Source organism: Trachurus japonicus, chromosome 11, assembly GCF_045865225.1.
Source record: "Trachurus japonicus isolate A0001 chromosome 11, Traja_1.0".
Lineage (NCBI taxonomy): Eukaryota > Metazoa > Chordata > Actinopteri > Carangiformes > Carangidae > Trachurus > Trachurus japonicus.
Window position 1 is genome coordinate 4198685 of NC_140917.1, and position 23503 is coordinate 4222187.

The 23503-nt window shown below is 39.3% G+C and overlaps 3 protein-coding genes across 3 annotated transcripts in view; 2 read left to right on the plus strand and 1 right to left on the minus strand.

Annotated features, from left to right (window-relative positions):
* nfatc1 (nuclear factor of activated T cells 1) overlaps positions 1-13153 on the plus strand; it is a 76759-nt gene extending 63606 nt beyond the window's left edge. The window contains exon 11 of the mRNA XM_085790717.1: positions 12544-13153. Coding sequence (XP_085646843.1) covers positions 12544-12599 — 56 coding nt within the window. The 3' untranslated portion in view covers positions 12600-13153. The remainder of the gene's footprint in view (positions 1-12543) is intronic.
* mbpa (myelin basic protein a) overlaps positions 1-23503 on the minus strand; it is a 354691-nt gene that overhangs the window by 267481 nt on the left and 63707 nt on the right. The window lies entirely within an intron of this gene.
* Positions 18674-19507, plus strand: LOC146977938 (uncharacterized). Its single transcript, XM_085790539.1, has one exon. The coding sequence runs from the start codon at positions 18674-18676 to the stop codon at positions 19505-19507; it is 834 nt and encodes a 277-aa protein (XP_085646665.1).

Genomic DNA, 23503 nt, shown 5'->3' on the forward strand with positions numbered 1-23503 from the left:
CTAGCTGCTGCGGTGATTTGAAATAAATTGGATAAATGATCTTCCTCCGGGCAGGAGAAAAAATACAGCCCTGGCTGTGCGTAAGTCCCACGAGGGAGGAGAAGAGAAGGGAAGGGAAAGGGAGCGCAGTAAATGAAGAAACACTAACCAGCAGCTATCAGCACTTTGATCCGTCACCAGGTTCCCTGCTGAATCGTCTGGCTCCGGCTTCCTGAGCGAAGGCGAGCGAGACTCAGACTGTTCCCATCGCCACTTCCTCTGAGCAGTCTGGGTAAATACATTAACACTTGTTAGGCCTGTCTGCAGGGACCTGTGCACAGTGAGAGCTGCTGCAGGTTTGATTTGTAATTACGTCGTAACCGGTGCCACCGCCGCCGCCACCGCCGCTCACGTCTCTGAGGAGTTTTCCATGTTCAAAGAAGCGACGGTATATTATAAAGTTCGCCACCGCCGCAGCCATAATGGAGATTTCTGAGGTGCTGCGCCACAATTACTTCTGTTTTCGTTGGCATATTGAAGGAAATCTTACTAAACTAGATGCGGCTTCTCACTTCATTAAAGCCTTTGGCAGAGTTTGGCAGCACTTTTATCCCCCCCCTTTGGCTGCATTCAGGTGCAGCGTTACTGTAATTTCTCGTCAGGTTTGCTTGTTAAACTCAATGTCAATGATACCTGAGACTTTTAAAGAGCTGGAGACGATGGGTGTCACTGAAAATCTTCATTGAAAAAACGTTTGTGTGTGTGTATGTGTGTGTTTCAGGCAGTTATTCAGTATATAATGATCTGAACATAATCGTTGCCATTTTTCTCCCTTAATGTGGAGCAATTTGATTCAATTTCACAATAATTTGACTGTAATCACGTTCAAACATGTGACTATTTGAGGTGTTTTTCATCTCCCAACCCAGACCTTGTTGTTGCCCTATTGTCTGATATCTTCTCTCTTGTTAGTTCAGGCCTCTGTTGAATATTTTGTTCAATCACACCACCCTCTGAGAGTTGCAAACACGTCTGCTCATGGAAAGTCTGAGTCTGAGTGTCTCTCTCTGGCCCGGAGCCGGAGCTATAGGCTGCAGGCTACAGGCTGAAGGCTGAAGGCTACAGGCCACGGAGTTAGGCCACGGCCACGCCGCCATAAAACTATGCTGACTGCAGAGGTTTTGCACGCTTCCCCTTGGCTCACACGGAGTCTGGGAGCGGCGGCCAAAGCCATACGTTACACTGCACAGTAGTGCGCCGAAGCCCTTTGTCAGCGGTGAGGTAACATGAGCAAAACATGTGCGTTTCAGAGTCAGAGCTGCAGCCAAATAGCATTAAGACTTGTTTTTTTATGGCGTGTTGTGGCCTTGTTAGATGTCAGAGCTGCACAATTGACGACCTGAGGCTTCAGACGATCATAGGCGAAGAATACGAGAGCGAATGTGAGTAATACCTCAACTAGTCTGACTTTAACTCTCTCACTTCCTCAAACTATTTGTTGGTTTGAATTAAATATCGGCTTCTCTTTTATTGATCTGTGCTTCTGGGGGGGATTATATTTCACATATTCATCAGTATCCACATCTGCTATGTGTTATTACACATATTGATTCATTGCTAAATACAGTGAGTGGCCAGAAAAGAGAAGAAAAAAACACACCAGTATGATGTCATGTAACAGACCTGCAATAAAAGGCACCCGTACTTACTTTACTGCTTTAATTGGCTGTGTTTTAATTCTCTTCTGTGTGTTTGGAGACTTAACTCTGTGGTGGCTTAAATTATAGTTCATGCTAATATTTTGTCCAACTCATTTAAATATACAGAGAGGAATACATTTACAGTGGTAATGAGGGCAAACAGCCCAGAAATCTTGATGGACGTGTTTTGAGCCTTGTTGGCCACCATATAAATTAGACACACATTACAGTAAAATACAGTCCGAGAGAGCAGACTGTAACTAAAGCTGAAGTTAATATCTATCTAAAATAAGTTTACTAAACTATAACTTAAAGCAGAAGTAAGCCATATTTTTGTGTTAATATAAGTCTTAAATAGTTATATCCTCCGACAGCAATCACTTACATAGAGTGTTTGGTCTGAAACACGGGTCTCTCAGTCACTCTGCTCTGCTCTGAGCCGAGGAGAAAACTTTTCTCGAAGTGATGGTGCGTTCAAGGCAACCCGTAACTCGTGTTTTTCCGACCTGTGAAGTCGTACCAGTTCGATCTGGTACGACTTCACAGGTCGGAAGTTACGAGTGGCCGTTATAGTGACTTTCACAGGTAAAACAGGTCGGAAAAATACGAGTGGGTTGCCTGGAACGCTACAAAGTCGTAAGTCGTGACTTGAAGCTGTAATTTACGGTTTCAAAAGCCTGCCTGGAACGCAGCATTAGCCAAAACGACCGGATCGCTTACTTCTGCTTTAAGGAAAGTTAAAAACTAGTAAGTCGAACTGTAACTAAACTTTGAAACTACTTAACTCTAGTTAGGTAAACTGTAATGTTAGCGTAATCTGTAATTTTCCATTAATAAATACATCATACATACACTTTATCTTTATATATCTTTATCTTAAAGTTTGAAACTAGCTGATGTAGTTTAATTTTTGGATCCTAGCTAATGTCAGCTACCTTAGGGCTAACGTAAATTACCTTAATTTTCTAAAGTTAGATAACTAGCAAACATTAATTGGTCAAGCTTTATGGCTAAACTTTAAAACTTGCTTGAGGTTTTGTAGTCAAGTGTGCGGTGTGAAGATTTCCCACCGAGCAGTCTATTGTGTGACACCGAGTACGCCTATGCGAAGTCCGCGCGGTCGTTAAAAATTTAGCTTTGTGCGGACGGGTCTGGCTGGCAGACGTCCGGAGTCAAGTACGCCCAAGTAGCCTATGTGGGGGCCTTAAGGCTAAAGCTTAAAATTAGAGAGCCCTACTAAACCAAACTTAAAATTCACATAGCTTAATAAAAACTAGCTAAACTAGATAACAACAATAGAATCAATAGTTACAACAAAAAGAGTTATATTACCGGTAGTCTCCTAATTAACAATAATCTGAGGCTCGTTTGGCCTGAGATTCCAGGTTTCCAGGCAGATGCCAGGTTTAACAGTTCAGGTCTCAGTCCTAGAAACAGGCTAGCAAACCCTTCAACTCCCCGTCCTCTGGTAGAAAACCTGGATATATATGATATGGCCTATTTATATACTATGTTGTCTTGGGTTCATAACAGCAGAGGTTTCCCTTCTTCTGTTTGCTGTGTGTGTGTCATTGTGGTGATGTTATATTTAAGGCTGCTGCTCTTTTTTTTCTTTCTTTTTTCTTTTTTTTTACAGGCCTACACAGTTCCCTTCTGTATTGTCCGTCATTTTCTTTTTAAATAATACCTGGCAAGAAAAAAAAAGCAAAAAAAAGAAACTTGGCGCGAGCTGTGGTGAACTACACGACTGCTCTGTGGGACTGACTTGCAGTAACCCAGTAGGAGCGTCGCAGCGCGGGCCAAGAACATCTCGTGGCTTGTGGCCTGGACTTGACGTGGCAGTAACCAGGGTTTAGAGTGGGGGAGGGGGAGTGGGGGGAGTTGTGGTATCTGCCCCCCCCCCATCCGACATTTTTGTCTTATTGTCTCGGCCGTGGTCTCCCAGCTGATTTATTCCGAGGCTGCGGAGTATCTGGCCCTGCGATCAGAGTTGTGTTGTTGTTACAGGCTGGACGGTGTTGACGCGATTCAGCCCTTAATGAGCCAAACAGTGGTGTCCTGCTAATTGTTTGGGAGTTCCTCATTTGTCGGAGGGGGTTTCCTGCAGGTCGGAGCGCCGGGCTGTATCAGTCAGCTCCAGCTGCTCTGGAAACCTCCATGGGACGGGAAACCAGTTCCTGGATAATCTCATATCAAACGCCACTTCCTGCTCGTAAAAAAAAAGGTTGTGAAGTTAGAGACGGACGCACGATGACGAGGTCGTTGTGTAACACACATTCAATAATAATCTACATAATCCTCAGTTAATTTTGTCTCAGAAACATGGAAACAGAAGATGAAGAACAAACTTCAGTCTTCATCATCTTCATCAGCAGATGGAGTTTGTCCTGCTGTTGATATAATGACATATATGTCCCTCTAATGGGATATTATCATTACAAATTTAGTTTAGTTTATTTAGTTTATCGCAGGACAGCGTGTAGTGACATTGATTATTCAAAGAAACAAAAAGATGGCTGCACCAGATTTAGCGAGAACGCTAATTTCCATCTGTAGTCCTTGACATAAAAACATACATCATAAATAGATTGTAAGTACAAGTTAAGATACACAATACAGGATAGCCAGCAATCATAAGACTAAGGGTTGTTTTTTTTTAAATAAAGAAAACAAAGAAAAAAACAAAACGAGGACAGTCATTGTGATTATATTACAGAGTGCAATTTCAAGTATGGTAATTACAGGTGCCCATCAGCTAAAAAACGGGAGGTCCACACTACATGATGCATTCAATCCAACAAGTTTCCGCTACGGTTTCCTTGTGGTGGTGCATTAAATACATTAAACTTACATTTAGAAAATCTACATAAGATGTACAGTAATGTTCAGAGCATTCAAAATAATACAAATACGTATAACTTCACATAAAGTGCTCATATTGTAAACATATTGTAAAAAAACAGGAGGTACACACTGCACAGTGCATAATGCAGTACATCTGACAATGCATTACATCTAACAAGTTTCTGCTGCATTTCCTTATGGGGATACATTAAATACAACAAGCCTCACAATTAGAAAATGTACATGAAAGTGCACAATATTGTTTAAAAGTATTGAAAGTAGTGTAAATGCTTATGAACCTCACATAAAGTGCACATCCTTTGGACATATGAAGATATAAGTGCATAACACACATTTTATGTGCATATAATAAATATATCTGTAGGTTTTTATGATATGTAACATATTGTGACCATATGTTTATGTTATAAACTAGTTTTTCTTATTAATTTCTCATTCATTTTAAACATGTCTGTCCTCAGACCTTTAGACTACATGTACATTATCAACTTATATGGATGTACTGTATAATTATATATGAAAAAACATAATTGCACAGGCTGGATTGAACTGTAATTGGTTTCATCTGGAGTTTTTACACGTGTACAGATCAGATCATATATGAGCTCAGCTTTTAAAAGCACCACGGATGATAAAAGTTCACACATTTGAACGTCTACAGTTCAGTGACATCTGCTGATGAAAACCATGTGATGTGACTGAAAGCTGAGGCTGTTAATAACTGCGATGTTTTCTCAGTCCTCGTTAATGCAAAGCAAAACATGGAAACATCGTAAACTCTAAATGAAACGGGCGGGTGAGTGTGTGCGACTGGAGGAAGTTTTAGTTTTAGTGTCTTCTCTCTCTCTCTGTTATCTGTTATTTGTGACTCGGCTGTTTGAACCGTCTCCATCGCTCAAACGTCTCTGGAGTAAATCCATGTGTGTCCAAAGCGCCGCGTGACACAGATGTCACACTGGTGCCGAGGCTATTTTTAGGACTTTGTTGTAAACACACTTTAGAGATCAATAGATCGACTTTTTCTTTTTCAATTAGATCCTGGACATCAAATGTGACGGCGCGGTGAAAAGTGGGCCATGGCAACAGACACATAAACAGTAAATGTTGAGGGCCCCGGACGGTTGGACAAAAGATAAAGTTTTACTGCGGCTTTTCCTTTTTGTTTTATATCAGAATAAATTTCTCTTTTTACCGTTTCATGATGTGAGAGCCACACTGCCACATGTGGCGCCGCGTGATGATGTGGCGTGAGGAAAAAAAAAAATATCTGAACGCCGTAATAATTCATCCACGGTTGTGTTCTGACGGTTGCCAGACAGGTGACGACACCATGTGGAGGTTTGACGACGTCGTCTCGCCGCCGTGAACTCGCAGCCGGCCTCTAAGTACGTGTCGAAAAGTGGCGTGTAATGACGTCCCAGGACGGGTCGTCTGTCCACCGGCTCCAGATGCTGCAGCTAGAGGTCAAAGCCAGATCAAACAGAGGCCGAGGTCGGCCGGTTCACATGTGGAGACGGAGACGAGCTGAACGCTGTTTGTTTTCTTCAGGTTCAGGGACATGTCCTCGTCTCAGACTCGCTGGGCTGAGCTGCTGGCGGCGGCGTGGCGTCCTGATGATGATGGAGCTGGTTTGGAAACATGTTGCCTTCACTTACACTGCAAAAACTCAAAATCTGTCCAAGAATATTTGTCTTATTTCTTGTCAAAATGTCTCATTTCTAGTCAAAACTAATCTCTTTTCACTTAAAATAAGATTCATCACCTAAAAATGAACTTGTTTTTAGATCATTTTCACTTGTTTCAAACAAATTTTCACTTGAAATAAGTAGAAAAATCTGCCAGTTTTTGTAATAAGGAAGAAAAACTTGCTCCACTATCAGATTTTTCTACTTATTTCAAGTGAAAATCTGCTTGAAAGAAGTAAAAAGTGTCTAAAAACAAGCTGCTTTTTAATGTGATGAGTCTTATTTTGTTTTGACTAGAAATAAGACAAATATTCTAGGTAAGAGTTTGAGTTTTTGCAGTGTAATCATAGAGGATGACAGATGATGAGAGCATTTTCTAATTGATGCTTCCCATTTTGGACGCAGGTCTTCTTCTTCTTCCTCAGCGCCATGATGCTGGTGTGTCTGGCGGCCTTCCTGCTGCTGAACTACCACCCGGCGGTCGCCCGCGACGACCCCAAACTAATCTTCACTTAAAATAAGTATAAAAATCCGCCAGTGAAAGCAAGTTTTTTGTGCTTGTAATAAGAAAGAAAAACTTGCTCCACTATCAGATTTTTCTACTTATTTCAAGTGAAAATCTGCTTGAAAGAAGTAAAAAGTGTCTAAAAACAAGCTGCTTTTTATGTGATGAGTCTTATTTTAAGTAGAATGAGATTTGTTTTGACTAGAAATAAGACAAATATTCTTGGTAAGATTTTTAGTTTTTGCAGTGCTTACACTCAGAACAATGGCTCATTCTGATCATAACATTGACAGAACAGAGCAGGATGATCCTGCTGAGACGAGTTCTTCATCCTCCAGCGTATGAATATAAATGTGTAAGAGATTAAAGTTAAAAACCAGCGGCTTTACTTTTAACTCTTTATTTATAAAAGACAAAAACAAATCTAGTCTTTTGGTTCATTTTCCTGTTTCAGAGCAAGTTAACCCTCCTGTTGTCCTCCTGGGTCAAGGAAGGCAGGAAGGACGAAGGGAAAGAAGGAAGGAAAGACAAAGGGAAAGATGGGAGGAAAGAAGGAAGGAGAAAAGGAAGGAAATAAAGATGGAAGGAAGGAAGGAAGGGAAAAGGGATTGTGGAAAGAAGGAAGGGAGAAAGGAAGGAACAGATTGGGTCAAAAAGGAAGGAAGGAAGGAAGTGAGGGAGGGAGGAAAGAAGGAAGGGAAAAAGGAAGGAAAGAAAGATGGAAGGAAGGAAGGAAGAGGAAGGAAGGGAAAAGGGATTGTGGAAAGAAGGAAGGGAGAAAGGAAGGAAAGAAGGAAGGATGGAGGGAGGGAACAGATTGGGTCAAAAAGGAAGGAAGCGAGGGAGGGAGGGAGAGAAAAAGGATTGTGGAAAGAAGGAAGGAAAGAAAGACAGATGGAGGGAGGGAACAGATTTTTTCAAGGAAGGAAGAAGGGAGGAAATAAGTAAGGGAAAAGGGAAGGAAGGAAAGAAAGATGGAGGGTCAATTGGATCAGGAGGAAGGAAGGAAGGGATTGTGGAAAGAAGAAAGGGAAAAAGGAAGGAAAGATGGAAGGATGGAGGAAGGGAACAGATTGGGTCAATTGACCCAGAAGGACGACAGGAGTTAAAATATTTAATAAAGAGGTTTAATGGGTTGTAAAAATGTTCACTAAATATTTGTTGATCGACTTTTGAGCTTCACTTTGTTGTTGGAAAATTGAGCCTTAATGCGTCAAATTGACGTATTGATTGATTGATTGTTGTGACTGCTGAAGTGTTTGATTGGCAGGGTTTGGGTTTATGAATGCATGAATATTAAATCCTCCAAAGATTATATAAACAACTCTGACTAATAAACCAGTTAAATCAAGTTTCAGTAGAAGTAAAAGAAAGCGTTGCCTTTGCTGTATGAGACCGACACAGAAACGTCTGAGTGTCAGTGAAGTGTCCGTCTTCATCTCCACCAGCTGCTGAGTCAATGATTTAAAGCACCTGAGTATAAATGTCACTGAGTTTCCTCTCACTCCGTCTCCATCCTCACATAATCGCTTCAGTGTGTGTGTGTGTGTGTGTGTGTGTGTGTGTGTTTCTGTGACACACTGGTGTGAGATCTCTGCTGTGGTGAAGTTTCAGCCTCCTCCTTTATTATTAAGAGCCGTCAGTCATCGGGACAAACACTCGGCTCGGCTCGATGCAGCAGGAAGAAGAACTCTGGAAAACTGTTGTTGTCGTTTTGTCCGTTCTGTCTCAGGATGATGATGTCACTCTCAGGTTTTGTGTTTTGTGTTGTGTTCAGGGTCCGTCGGTTAACACGATGTCTCGGACTGTGCACTGCAAAAACTCAATATCCTACCAAGAATATTTGTCTTATTTCTAGTCAAAATTTCATTTCTAGTCAAAACTAATCTCATTCCACTTAAAATAAGACTCATCACATTAAAAGTAGCTTGTTTTTAGACACTTTTTACTTCTTTCAAGCAGATTTTCACTTGAAATAAGTAGAACATTTTGATAGTAGAGCAAGTTTTTCTTTCTTATTACAAGCACAAAAAACTTATTTCAAGTGTAAATTAGTTTGAAACAAGTGAAAATGATCTAAAAACAAGTTCATTTTTTTGTGATGAGTCTTATTTTAAGTGGAAAGAGATTAGTTTTGACTAAAAATTAGACATTTTGACAAGAAACGAGACAAACGTTCTTGGTAAGATTTTGAGTTTTTGCAGTGTGCTTCTTCAAATTTGGTACAAAGAGTCAATATTCATTTCTACAGAAATGTTCACCTGAACCTGGAGGTCAAGATCATACAAGTAGCCTAGTTAAAGGTCCAGTCTGTAAAATGGGGGTAAAACCGTGACATCCAGCGTTCAGATTCCAGTTTTTTACAAACATGGCGGCGCAAGATGGCGACTCTCTAAAGCAAGTAACCCTTGTTAGTTATATGTAGATATAAAAGAAGAATTATAAGGCTACGGAAACCAAACAGATTTCATTTTATAGCAATTATACACTTATATGGGTTGTTTATTCAGATTTTAAAGCAGAAGTAAGCGATCCAGTGGTTTTGTCTAACTTCTTGTCAGCCGATGGAGTTAGCAGTCCCCGCCCTCGTCCCTACGTCACCACATTCACGCGCATCCCTTGGCTGCACAAACAGAGAGGACCGCCCCTTTATGCCGTTCTCTCTCCTCATTGGATAAAGGTTGTAGGATACAAGGAAAGTTTTCTCCTCGGCTCAGAGCAGAGCAGAGTGACTGACAGACCCGTGTTTCAGACCAAACACTCTATATAAGTGATTGCTGTCGGAAAAGATATAACTATTTAAGACTTATATTAACACAAATATTCCGCTTACTTCTGCTTTAACAATAAACCTCGACAATTATTTTACACACTGGACCTTTAATGTTTCATATGAGGCCGGATCAACAGGATGTGACCTGGAACTAGTCTGCGTGGCGAACGACGAACTCCTCCCATGTTCCCAAACAGCTTTTCTTCTGTGTTCGGATGTTAGTGTTGTTTCTGTGAGGAAGCTGTTGGGTCATTTAGGTGGAGGGGAGGAGGGGGGGAGTTCCTTCTCTGTCTAGATGTTAAAAAAAAAACTCCTCCATTGTGTGTGGGTGTTTGGAGGGAGGGTGGGTGGTGGTGGTGGTCAGGTTTCCAGGCTGCTTTTCCGTCAGAGGGAATTCCTCCCTCCACTCGCTGGCTCTGATTCTGGAGACCGGATTCAGGGGTTTCCCCCCCCACCCCCCTCTCATTCCTCACCCCTGTGAGAGGAGACCTGGTCCTGGTCCTGGATCTGGATCTGGATCTGGATCAGAAGACTGCACTGCAAAAACTCAACATCTTTCCACGAATATTTGTCTTATTTCTTGTCAAAATGTCTCATTTCTAGTCAAAACTAATATCTTTTCACTTAAAATGAGACTCATCACCTAAAAATTAACTTGTTTTTAGATCATTTTCACTTGTTTCAAACAAATTTTCACTTGAAATAAGTAGAAAAATCTGCCAGTGAAAAAGAAAAACTTGCTCCACTATCAGATGATTTCAAGTGAAAATCTGCTTGAAAGAAGTAAAAAGTGTCTAAAAACAAGCTACTTTTTAATGTGATGAGTCTTATTTTAAGTAGAATGAGATTTGTTTTGACTAGAAATGACATTTTGACTAGAAAGAAGACAACTATTCTTGGTAAGATTTTGAGTTTTTGCAGTGTGAGCAGCAGATTAGAGAGTGAAGTGGAAGAGAAACTCTCTTCACGGTGAATAAATGGTTTCAGAGATAAGAGCCGAGCAGAGCGGGAACGACGCTGAGGAAAAATGAAGCGTCTCCTCGGGAACGGCTGATTCGTCCTCTTCAGTCTGGTGTACAGCCAGTGCACTATTCGGATTCAGATTTGGGAAGAAACCAGAAGTGGGCGCACTGACTTCAGCCGAGCTAGTGCTACGCCGAGCCAGCCGGCTAACTTCCGCTTTAGCTCTGGGCTAACTAGAACGGGAATAAAATAATTTAATCGGCGGCTCTTCTAGACGTTTCACGGTCGTTTTGCGGCGGTTGTGACACTCAAAAAAAATATCCACCGTTTTATAGCCACTAGCTTCTTTTCCCATTATTGTCTATGAGGAAAATACTAAGTTGTTGAACGGTGACCCTGGAAGTATCGGTGAGCACTTCCTGTCTACTGTAATGCAATGCATGCAGGGAGTTGCTGTTTCTTAGCAACCCTAACGTGAACTAGACACAAATGAAACAGTGCTGCCTGCTGGTGTTTGGCGCTCTACTCGTGTTGTGCTTCTATGGCAGCGCACCAACGTTAAGGTGCGTTAGCGCCACCTACTGTGTTGGAGTGTGAACCAGAACCACCTGGTTCTGCTGTTGCTGATCCAAACGCTTAGTTTTCTTTAGAAAAAAGCTCCCGAATAATGAGGAGAAACTTCGGACAGCAAAACTATTCGGGATCAAAGCATTATTTGTGAACTTCCGAATGCGTATTCAGGTTCGGCTACACCCTATAGTCTGTAGGCTATATTCTGCTGCTGTAGCTTCATTCGGCCTGTGTACTGTCGCTGCTCTCGGATCAGCCAAAGCACACAGCAGCTGATTAAAGCTGATAAACAAGTGCAGCTGGATCCTTCAGAGACGGGAGGACGGTTGCATCATCTCTCCTGATGGGAACGGTCTGGGGATCTGAAGGGAGAGAGTGAATCTGTCTGTTCAGGGGGGGCTCAGAGGAAACGACAGACTCAAATTCACACTGGAGCCTCAAAGCTGCACTAATTAATATTTCAGTGTTAATGAAGAACAAAGGCGCCAGTCACGGTGATAAACACATGACACAGATCATATCCAGTGTTTTGGTTTCTGACGCTGCAACGTTTTTTGTGCTTTTAGGAAAAGTTGAGTTTTACTCAAAACTAGAAAGTCGGTATTTTATCTGGAGTTGTTCTTATGTAACAACACAACTTAAAGGTCCACTGTGTAATAATTGTCATGGTTTATTGTTAAAATCTGTATATACAACCCATGAATATATTAGTATAAGTGTATGATCGCTATAAAATAGATTTCGTTTGGTTTTCGTAGCCTTATAATTCTTCATTTATATCTACATATAACTAACAAGGTTCTTGCTTTAGAGAGTGTCGCCATCTTGTGCCGCCATGTTTGTATGGCAGCCTGAAGGGAAAATCCAGCCAATCAGAGAGCAGGTTTCAAGAGTTTCACGTTCATAAATAAACCATCGAAGGAGAAGAAGGAGGAGGAGGAAACAGGAGACATGTGGTAAAATGGTTTAGATCTTCACCTCATCGCTCCATGCTCCTGAAATACTCCCCACGCTATGAGATAATAACAGAACGTTACCAGACAGAGTTGTTTTAGAGGTAAATACAGAGACTGCTTGATGAAAAACTGTCCCTGAAGGCAACACGCGTCAGCAGTTTTGCATGAATTTCCCTCTAAAACAACTCTGTCTGGTAACGTTGTGTTATTATCTCATAGCGTGGTGAATGTGCAGGTCACAACTTGTCCACCAGAGCGTTGTGGAGTTGTTGGATTGTGTATTTGATGAGTTTGATGAGGGAAACCAAAAAAAAATCCCATTGGCCTCCGTAGCGTAGCTCTGAGCAGCTCACGGCTCTGCTCCACCGTTCTAAAAAAATAGCTTGCACCGACAATTAAAGGTAACGAACCTACTGCTATGACTATAGGGATTATGGCAATGGGCCGATTTGCCAAAATGTTGAACTATCCCTTTAAAGCTCATGTTCCTGTGTCGTACTGATGGATGGTGACTGACTCTCTGACTCTCTCTCTCTTCCTTTTACAGTCAATGAGATCATCAGGAACGACCTGTCCAGCATCTCCGTCCACAGCCACGCGTAGTTTCCCCTCCACCTGCTAAAACAACAAACTGACACAAACGAACAAACAAAAAAAGGGAAACGCCAAAGCGAGTGACTCTGCAGCGAGCGCGAAGCAGCTGCCACAGGAAATGCAAGAAAGAACAATTGTAAATGTATCGTCCAGACGACCAGGGTCCAACGTGTGCCTTGTTTTTCATATATAAAGCCTTTATGCAGAAGTTATCCGAGGAATAAACTACGACTGACTTTGTTTTTTGAAGACGTGTAAATTGAGTATGTAGCAACCAGCCCCCAGCAGCAGCAGCAGCAGCAGCAGCAAGGTATAAAATCTGCTTTTAGAGGACCAAGAAATGTTTTATATGTCTTTTTCTCTGCCGTTTGTAAATGATCCAGTGCCTACATGTTCTGTGATTTGTATATACTGTGTCTGTACTGCTTCGGTTTGCATATCTGGCTTTACAGAGAGACAGTTTCACAGAGAAGTGCCTTTGACTGGAAACAGGAAGACGTGGCTTCGACCTCGAAATTCACAATTATTCTTAAAGTGAGATTATGTAAATTTTGTTTAAAGGGATAGTTCAACATTTTGGCAAATTGGCCCATTGTCATAATCCCTATAGTCATAGCAGTAGGTTCGTTACCTTTAATTGTCTGTGCAAGCTATTTTTAAACGGAGGCTCGTGGAATTTCTTGGTTTCCCTCATCAAACTCATCAAATACACAATCCAACAACTCCACAACGCTCTGGTGGACAAGTTGTGAGCTGCACATTCACCACGCTATGAGATAATAACACAACGTTACCAGACAGAGTTGTTTTAGAGGGAAATACAGAGACTGCTTGATGAAAACTGTCCCTGAAGGCAACGTGCATCAGCGGTTTTGCAGTAATTTACCACTAAAACAACTCTGTCATCCGTAGCGTAGCTCTGAGCAGCTCACGGCTCTGCTCCGCCGTTCTAAAAATAGCTTGCACCGACAATTAAAGGTAACAAACCTACTGCTAAGATGGCAATGGGCCAATTTGCCAAAATGTTGAACTATCCCTTTAAGGCAAGTGACCACGACTGACAATCAATGGGGTTAAAACGCTCAGCGATACTGTAACACTAGCACAAGGAAGGAGGAGCGTGGTCGTAAAAGTGAGAAACATTCGTTAAAACGTTAGCCAACGTCAGCTAACATAAGCTAATCCAGACCAAATGAGGCTGTAACAGCAAACGAAGGGAGCGCTCGTTTTATCTCTTATGACTCCAACAGGGAGAAAGTGTTAGCTCGCACATTGTTCACATTGTTGCTTTAAATCCTGTTTGTTTGGCGAGTTAGGATTAATACAAACTTGAATGAATTTTCTGTATTCTACGGAAGCTGAGAAAGGTCAAACAAGCAGAACCTCTCTTTTTCTTTTTCTTCTTATCCCATTTCCTTAAGATTGTTGCAGTTACACTTTTTGGCTTCCGTTCATTATGAAAACAAGATAATAGGAATTGATTAAATTTTTGTGCTGCATCCAAATTGAACCTCTCCAACAAAAACCACCTCAGACTTCCTGGTTACGCTTTGTTGTTAGCAACGTAACAAGAGACCAGGCTGCTGTCACATGGTCAGATATCTTTTTATCTGGTATTTTATAGCACCAGTTGTTTTTATATTGTTTATATTTAAGTTCAATAATTACGTTATGTTCCCAAAGTTAATACACACTGCAAAAACTCAAAATCTTTCCAAGAATATTTGTCTTTTATCGTATCAAAATGTCTCATTTCTAGTCAAAACTAAACTCTTTTCACTTAAAATAAGAACCGTCACCTAAAAATGAACTTGTTTTTAGATAATTTCCATTTGTTTCAAACACATTTTCACTTGAAATAAGTAGAAAAATCTGCCAGTGAAAGCAAGTTTTTTGTGCTTGTAATAAGGAAGAAAAACTTGATCCACAATCAGATTTTTCTACTTATTTCAAGCGAAAATATGCTTGAAAGAAGCAAAAAGTGTCTAAAAACAAGCTACTTTTTAATGTGATGAGTCTTATTTTAAGTATAATGAGATTTGTTTTGACTAGAAATTACATTTTTGACTAGAAATAAGACAAATATTCTTGGTAAGATTTTGAGTTTTTGCAGTGCATAATGGTGATTATCTTGTTATCTCAGGATAATAAGCTTTTATATCTGGAGGTAATGGGATAAGAAAGTATCTGTGAGTGAGGTCTTTCTCTGCTTCTGTATATTTACAACCAACGAGAAGCACTTAACCACTAAACCTGTGGTATTACTCAATCATCTTTATTACACGTTATTGTCTCAGTGACGCTAAAACTCTCCAGTCGAGCTCAGACCAAGTGTCTTTCTGCCTTTATTAATGCACTCGATCAGCACAAAGAAACCAAAAAAAAAAAAAAAAACCCCACGTCGAGTCGTCTGGTGTCGACGTCGAGGTAAAAACACAACGTGGGCTGCACACTGACTTGAAAACAAGATGAACTGTTTGTTACAGTGAAACTATCCAAGAAGAAACTCATCTCAGTCTTGAAGAAGCTTGACTCTCTATGCAACAACGCGCAGGAAGCATCAGGCCGCGAATGTAAAACACTCAGCGTGGAGCCTGAAGCTCTCTGACCCAAAGAATCCTTCAGAACAGTGAAGAGCAATACGAATATATAAGTTCTTTAAATGTTTGTTTTTGTATTTTTCATATTTATTCTCTTAGCATGTGCCCAGTTTATCCGTGTTTATCATACAGCTTCGTTCCCACGGTTACCTACACACTGTGGTTTATGTACTAATGTGTCCGTTGCTCTTATGAAACTCGACCGGTTCACACACACACACACACACACACACACATGTGTTCCCGGTTTTATTTGTATTTATATGAGTCTTAATCCACGTTAGTGTCGCCATGAGAGACGCCAAACTGAAATGTTTACCAGGAGGTTATTGTTATCGTTAGTCTGTAACGCATATTTCTGCTTTTGTGATCTATTTTGTGTATTTGTCAATAAATACGTTTTCATCTCTTTCATCTGAACAGCGTCGTCAGTCAACTCACCTGAGGTTTCACACTTTTAAAGGGGTACGCCAACATTTTTTTTCCCCGTGTCTTGCCTCACTCCCGAGTCCATGACCAGCAGATAGACACCATCCTTTCGACTGTGCGTGCAGTAACCATGGAGATAGAGCCGTATCGCCCGTAATTAGCTTAGCTCAAACGCTGGAAGTGTATAGGTAGCGTTAGCCTGCCTCCTACCTGAGCCGAAATCAGCAGTCAGAAGCTGGTTTCATTTTAGCTCTAAACTCTGTAAATATATCACTTTATCAACATTTCAAACATGTTTAGGTGAGAAAGTAGCCGTTTAGATCAGCAGTGTGTCGTTAATTTGTCTAAATACCAGCTGTTTACAATTTTGTTTGGATGAATTCGGCGCTACTCAAGCGAGCCGTTGTGACCAACGCACTTCCGGTTACTTTCACAAAATAAAACAGCCGTTGCCCTTTACATACAGAAAACCATGACGGTAGAATTTGTGCTTTTACTTTGAAATAGGAAGCTGACCTACCCTTGATGTAGCTAGCTTGAACCAAAATAAACCGTCTTAGCTTGAACCCTCCGTTTTGACCGATCTCGTCCCGTTAGCGGCATTTGACCGCTCAAGATGCCTTACCGGAGAGTATTGTCAGCCCTGAGACGAAGATCAGTCCATTTAGAGTTGCTGAAGAGTTTCTCTGATGACTTTAGGTGGAGGCAGGCTAACACTACCTATACACTTCCAGTGTTTGAGCTAAGCTAATTACAGGCGATACGGCTCTATCTCCCTTGTTACTGCACGCACAGTCGAAAGGATGGTGTCTATCTGCTGGTCATGGACTCGGGAGTGAGGCAAGACACGTTAAAAAAAATGTTTGTGTATCCCTTTAAACACTTTTAATTCAACTTTATTTAATTTTCCATGTTACTGTACTGTCCTGTGATTCTCATGTTACTGAAACGACTCGGTCCAGAGATGATACAGATGTTCACTGATGCAGCTGTTAGACGGAGTCAGGAACGAACGGACGCTTTAATTTACTCCACAAATGGTGTAAAACTCTCATATTTAAACTAAACAATGTATTGGATTCAGAAACCATCAGTTTTTCTACTTCAAGTTGATTTTAAACCAGTAAAATGGTGGAAAAACTGAACACTGAGTGTGATCAAAGGCTTATAGGCCTCAACTGAAGATAAAGAAAGAAAGTAGAAAAAAAAAGAGTCATACAGTATGATTCAAAAACGGTTACGCAGATAAAACCAAAGTAAAATAAAAAAGACATGTAAGGAAATAAGTGGAATTTAAACGGTGCGGCCGGACGGAGATCAGTTCGGAGCGTCCAAACATAAGAAACCAGAGAAAACAGCAGGATTGTTTTTGGAAGCATCGAGCTTCAAGTGCAGGTTTGAAGGAAATCGATGCTACGTCCATTAACGCCTACGTAGCCTACGTACACATCGGTGTCCTGCTTCCATCCACACTGTTCACCTCCACATCTCCACATCAGTGTCTGATCATAAAGAAAACTGAACAACTTCATCTACACAACTAGAAACAATCAACAGCACTGGTCTGGGTTCAGGCTGGGCTCCCTGTTGGAGATGCTGTGGTGAACACTGACACCTTGTGGCCTGGTGAAGTCCTGCACAGCTCAGCTCAGCTCAGCACTGACTTAACTGCTGCTTTCTGTACGTTTATTTATTTTACAAGGAAAAGTTTTTGATTGATGATAATGATTATTGATGATGTCAGTCAGTCTGCACCGACACGGACACCGAGCTTTTATGAAAATCAGGACACGTTGACTCGCAAATTTGTTTTGTTTTGCTCAACTGGTTTCCATCCTTTAGGAAAATCAGGCGTCGACTCTCCTCAGTCTGAATTAATCCACTGACAGCGACGTCCACAGCTGGTAAGACCGCACTCTCTGGACTGTTTTAGTGTTAAAAATATTATGTTTAGCATCTGTGCTCTTCTGCTCTTTTTTTTCCCCCAACTCAGAACAAGTTTTTAGTCATTTTTCTTCATTTTATGCAGCAATCTGGTTTATTCTCTCTTATCTCAGGATAGTTATACATACACTGCAAAAACTCAAAATCTTTCCAAGAATATTTGTCATTTTTCTTGTTAAAATGTCTAATTTCTAGTCAAAACTAATCTCTTTCCACTTTTAGACTCATCACCTAAAAATGAACTTTTTAGATCATTTGCACTTTTTTCAAACAAATATTCACTTGAAATAAGTAGAAAAATCTGCCAGTGAAAACAAGTTTTCTGTGCTTGTAATAAGAAAGAAAAACTTGCTCCGCTGTTAGATTTTTCTACTTATTTTAAGTGAAAATCTGCTTGAAAGAAGTAAAAAGTGTCTAAAAACAAGCTACTTTTAAAATGTGATGTTTCTTATTTTAAGTATAATGAGATTTGTTTTGACTAGAAATAAGACAAATATTCTTGGTAAGATTTTGCAGTGTATACAGTATAAATGTTTCTGAACTGGAAAAAGGTTTAATTGAAATTATACGGTAGTTGGTGCATTGTTTTCACTTATTATTGCATATAAAAGGGGTTGCAAGGGGCTAAGATCAAATGTTTGATTAAATTTATGAATTTTAAAGTTAATTTGCATTGATTGAAACTCATCATTTCCATCTAAAGGAAAAACTGCACTGCAAAAACTCAAAATCTTACCAAGAATATTTGTCTTATTTCTAGTCAAAAACAATCTCATTCTACTTAAAATAAGACTCATCACATAAAAAGCAGCTTGTTTTTAGACACTTTTTACTTCTTTCAAGCAGATTTTCACTTGAAATAAGAAGAAAAATCTGACAGTGGAGCAAGTTTTTCTTTCTTATTTCAAGTACACAAACCTGCTTTCACTGGCAGATTTTTCTACTTATTTCAAGTGAAAATTAGTTTGAAACAAGTGAAAGTTTTGTTTTGACTAGAAATTAGACATTTTGACAAGAAATACGACAAATATTCTTGGAAAGATTTTGAGTTTTTGCAGTGTGAGCTCATTCTTCTCTCTGCTGTTTTTGTTTCTTTCAGCTCCTCTAAAGATGGAAGATTTCCCGGGGAACTCGAGCCAACCTCCGCCCTGTCGGTGTCTCCCTGAGCAGGGTTTAACCATCTCGCTGGTCGACATCTTGACGTTTCTCGTCGGACAGCCTGTGATCGTCGGGCTGCTGTGGATCTCCTTCGTGTCCAACAAGACGCCGGACATCCTGAACACTAACTTGGGTCTGTTCTACGGCCTGCAGTACCTCATGTCCCTGGTGCATTTCGTCTTCATCTACGCGCTCCCAGACGAGCAGGCCGGCTTCCTCAGGTCCGTGTTTGTGTTCGCGCAGATCGGAGGCCCGACCGGTTTGTCTTTCATCTGCATCCAGAGATACGTGGCTGTGGTTTATCCTGCTTCCTACCCGCTGCTGAGGAAGTACAAGTACTGCGAGGTCTGTGCTGCGGCCGTCTGGATCATCTCTGTGCCCGCCGCCATCGTAACTTTCTTTACAACGCTCCCGTCTCCCAAGGCGAAAATGATGAACGACGTCCCGATCTTCCTGATGGTGGGTATGATCTTGATGATGTGGCAGTGCAGCCTCAGAATCATGGTGACGCTGCGCAGGCCAGGACCGGGCAAGGGCAAGCTGCATCCCGCCAAGAAGAGAGCGTTCAAAACCATCGCCGCCACCACGGCCATCACCATGGCCTTCTACATCCCGGTGGCTCTGCTGCAGAGGTTCAGGTCTGACGACGAGTGCGACTACGAATGTGAGACTACACCCCGGTGTGTCTTCCTGCTGTCGGCTGCCAGCGTGGTGCATCCACTCTTCTACCTGTACACCCAGAGGAAGCTGCTCACCTGCTTCAAGCAGCTGAAGAAAACCAGCTGATCGTCCATCATGGAAACCAAAGGGTTAAAGATTTACCTGCATGGCAAAAACTCAAAATCTTTCCAAGAATATTTGTCTTATTTGTAGTCAAAATGTAATTTCTAGTCAAAACAAATCAAATTATACTCAAAATAAGACTTGTCACATAAAAATGACCTTGATTTTAGACACTTTTTACTTTTTTCAAGCAGATTTTCACTTGGAATAAGTAGAAAAATCTGGTATGGAGCAAGTTTTTCTTTCTTATTACAAGCACTGGCAGAAGTTTATACTTATTTCAAGTGAAAATTTGTTTGCAAGAAGTGAAAATGATCAAAAAACAAGTTAGTTTTAAGGCGATGAGTCTTATTTTAAGTGGAAAGAGACTAGTTTTGCAGAAATGAGACATTTTGACAAGAAATAGGACAAATATTCTTGGAAAGACTTTGAGTTTTTGCAGTGTGCAGCGTGCAGACTGTTAGAAATAGAGGACACGTAGAGTGTAGTGCAAAAAACTTTGTCCCTCCCTGGTTTAAAATGTCTGTTAGTGTGAACAGTTCTGCAAGTGGAAGATGAAATGATCTCCAAAAGACATAAAGTTAAACATGAAACACTCTTTTTACAATATTTTAATCAATATCAGTGTATTATTTTCTACAGTTTCAGAGTGAAAAGGGAAACAAAGCAGCAGCCTGCAAAAGAATGGGAACCAAGGAGACTTGAGCTCTCAGAGAACTTTGACCAAGGTATCAGACAAGATATTTACTATTATACAGTTTCGAATGAATATTGATAAAATACTTATATAATTATCAATGATATAACTATAAGTTGTTGATATTGTACAGTTGTCATATGTAGCAGGATGAAGGTTTCAGTGATACCCAACAACTCTTTGATGGAGCAAAAATCTCAAAGTTATTTGTTTAGAATGAGTTTTGCATGTTTGCAAATGAATATGACTTCATATTCTAGGTTTGTTTGTGGTGATATAGTTATGGAAATGGTGTTTGATTTGTTGTCCATTTTAAGAAACCTTTGGTTTTGCAATTCAAAGAAAGAGATGGTTTGATGGTTTAATCCTCAATACACGGCCATGACTACGAGAACACATTCAGAAATTGTTTATAAATATTATCATTGATAAAAAAGAGAGAGAGAAAAAAAAACTACCCACTACCGCTGCTACGTCTTCTTGTTACGTTACTGCTCAATGGTCGGGGCAATATCAACACTATGGCTGTGTGGGTTAAATGGTGGATAATGGCCGTCCGGTGGTTCGCTGGTTCCACCCCCCCACCCCCCCACTCAAAAACAAAAAAAAAGCGGATTTGCATGAGTTACGAGGGTCGCATTTTCATGTCTAAAAATCCGGATTTCCAGAAAAATCACATCCCTGAGCATTCACACGTTTTTCCTTCAGGAAATACAATTTCTAGTTATCTATTATTTTATTGTAGAGTCATGGAGTGATCACTGATTATATACTGTATGTGCATGTACCTACGTATATGAATGTATGTATGTATGTATGAATGAATGTATGTATGCATGCACGTATGTATGTATATGAATGTATGTATGTATGCATTTATATGAATGTATGTATGTATGTATATGAATGCATCTTTTTTTTTTTTTTTTTGGTTTATTTGGGTGGGACAATGCACATTAATGGACATATAAAAACATGTAAATGTGCCGGATTGTAGCAGCTAGTGCTAGTTTCCCAAAACATAAAAACAGTAGGCTACAGTGTCATCTATGTATGTATATGAATATACTATGTATGTATATGAATGTAGGTATGCATTTATATGTATGTATGAATGTATCTATGTATGTATGCATATGAATGAATGTATGTGAAAGTATCTATGTATGTATATGAATATATGTATGTAAGCATTTATATATGAATGAATGTATGTATGTGCATGTACCTATATGAATGTACTGTATGTATATAAATGAATGTATGTATGTATGTTAATGGTTGTATCTATGTATGTATTTATATGTATATGAATATATGTATGCATTTATATGAATGTATGTATGTATGTATGAATATGAATGAATGTATGTATGCATTTATATGAATGTATGTGTATGTATGTATGAATATGAATGAATGTATATGAATGAATGTATGTATGCATGTGCGTATGTATGTATATGAATGTATGAATGAATGTATGTGTATGGATGTATCTATGTATGTATATGAATGAATGAATGTATGTATGTATATGAATGTATCTATGTATGTATTTATATATCTATATGAATATATGTATGTATATGAATGTATGTATGTATGCATTTATATGAATGTATGTATGTATGAATATGAATGAATGTATATGAATGAATGTATGTATATGAAAGTGTCTATGTATGTATATGAATATATGTAAGCATTTATATGAATGAATGTACGAATGTATGTATGAATATGAATGTATGTATTTATGTATGTATGTGCATGTACCTATATGTATATATGAATGAATGTATGTATGCATGCGCATATGTATGTATGTATGTGTATGGATGTATCTGTATGTATATGAATGAATGTATGTATATGAATGTATCTATGTATGTATTTATATATGTATATGAATATATGTATGTATATGAATGTATGTATGTATTTATATGAATGTATGCATGTATATGAATGTATATATGTATGAATATGAATGAATGTATGTATGTATGTATGTATGTATATGAATATACGTATGTATGTGTATGGATGTATCTATGTATGTATTTATGTATGTATATGAATGAATGTATGAATGTACACCTTATTAACGAGTCAACAGGTATTGTATCCATATGTAGTTATTATTTTTTTTCATAGCCAACAGTGGCCTGTGTTTTATTCTGAAAAATCAATTAGTTTACTATGTTTATGATTCTCTTATGTCTGATTGTCCAGTCAGGTAAACAGAAAGTAAACACACACACATCATGATTATATCTTCACCATGTAATATAATATACAATAAACAATATGATTAATAAAACACATCTTAAAAAAACAATAATGCGATCACAGAATGATATTATTATATTACACATTTCCACTCATCTTATGTAAAGAAGTTTTCTTTTCTACAGACAGTAGTCAGAGGTGTACAGTAACAGGTGTTTAGAGCAGCTACATATAGACACATGTACATGACATAAAATAAACAAGTTGAACCTGATGAAAAAGTTCAGTAAAGTGTGAAAAAATAATGAATCTACTCACAAATTCTCCTTAATAACTGAATAATAATTTATCAGTGAGTCTATGTTCACTCTCTTTATTTCTCACTTCGGTAACCCTTTAATTTACAGGCCGCTAATTACAGTACGTGATAATGTCAAGAAAGACATAACCAAGAAATAACAAGTAATTGCTTCATAATGTTTAGAAAAATCCTAGAAATGATGGTCAATTTCACAGTAATGTCGAGAAATATAGCCAAGAAATATAGCCAAGAAATAACGATTGATTGTGCAGAAATAGCCCAGAAATAACGGTCAATTGCAAGGACTTGGTGGAGAAAAAATTCTGGCCTTTCCCAAAAAAATTCAAAGCATGAAAACCAAAGCATGTGTATAATCTTTTGCCTAAATCTATCTATCTATCTATCTATCTATCTATCTATCTATCTATCTATCTATCTATCTATCTATCTATCTATCTATCTATCTATCTATCTATCTATCGTTCTATCTATCTATCTATCTATCTATCTATCTATCTATCTATCTATCTATCTATCTATCTATCTATCTATCTATCTATCTATCTATCTATCTACCTATCTATCTATCTATCTATCTATCTATCTATCTATCTTTATGAAAAACATGACATTACTATGAAATTGACTGTTATTTCTAGACTATTTCTTGACATTATCGTGTAAATATCATGTAATTAGCGGCCTGTAAATTAAAGGGTTACCCTCACTTCTTAATTGGACTTTTTCTACAGGCAGATAAAAAAAA

Bases quoted from the DNA above. Each gene is read 5' to 3' on its own strand.
- LOC146977938 (XM_085790539.1), top strand. From the start codon at position 18,674: ATGGAAGATTTCCCGGGGAACTCGAGCCAACCTCCGCCCTGTCGGTGT.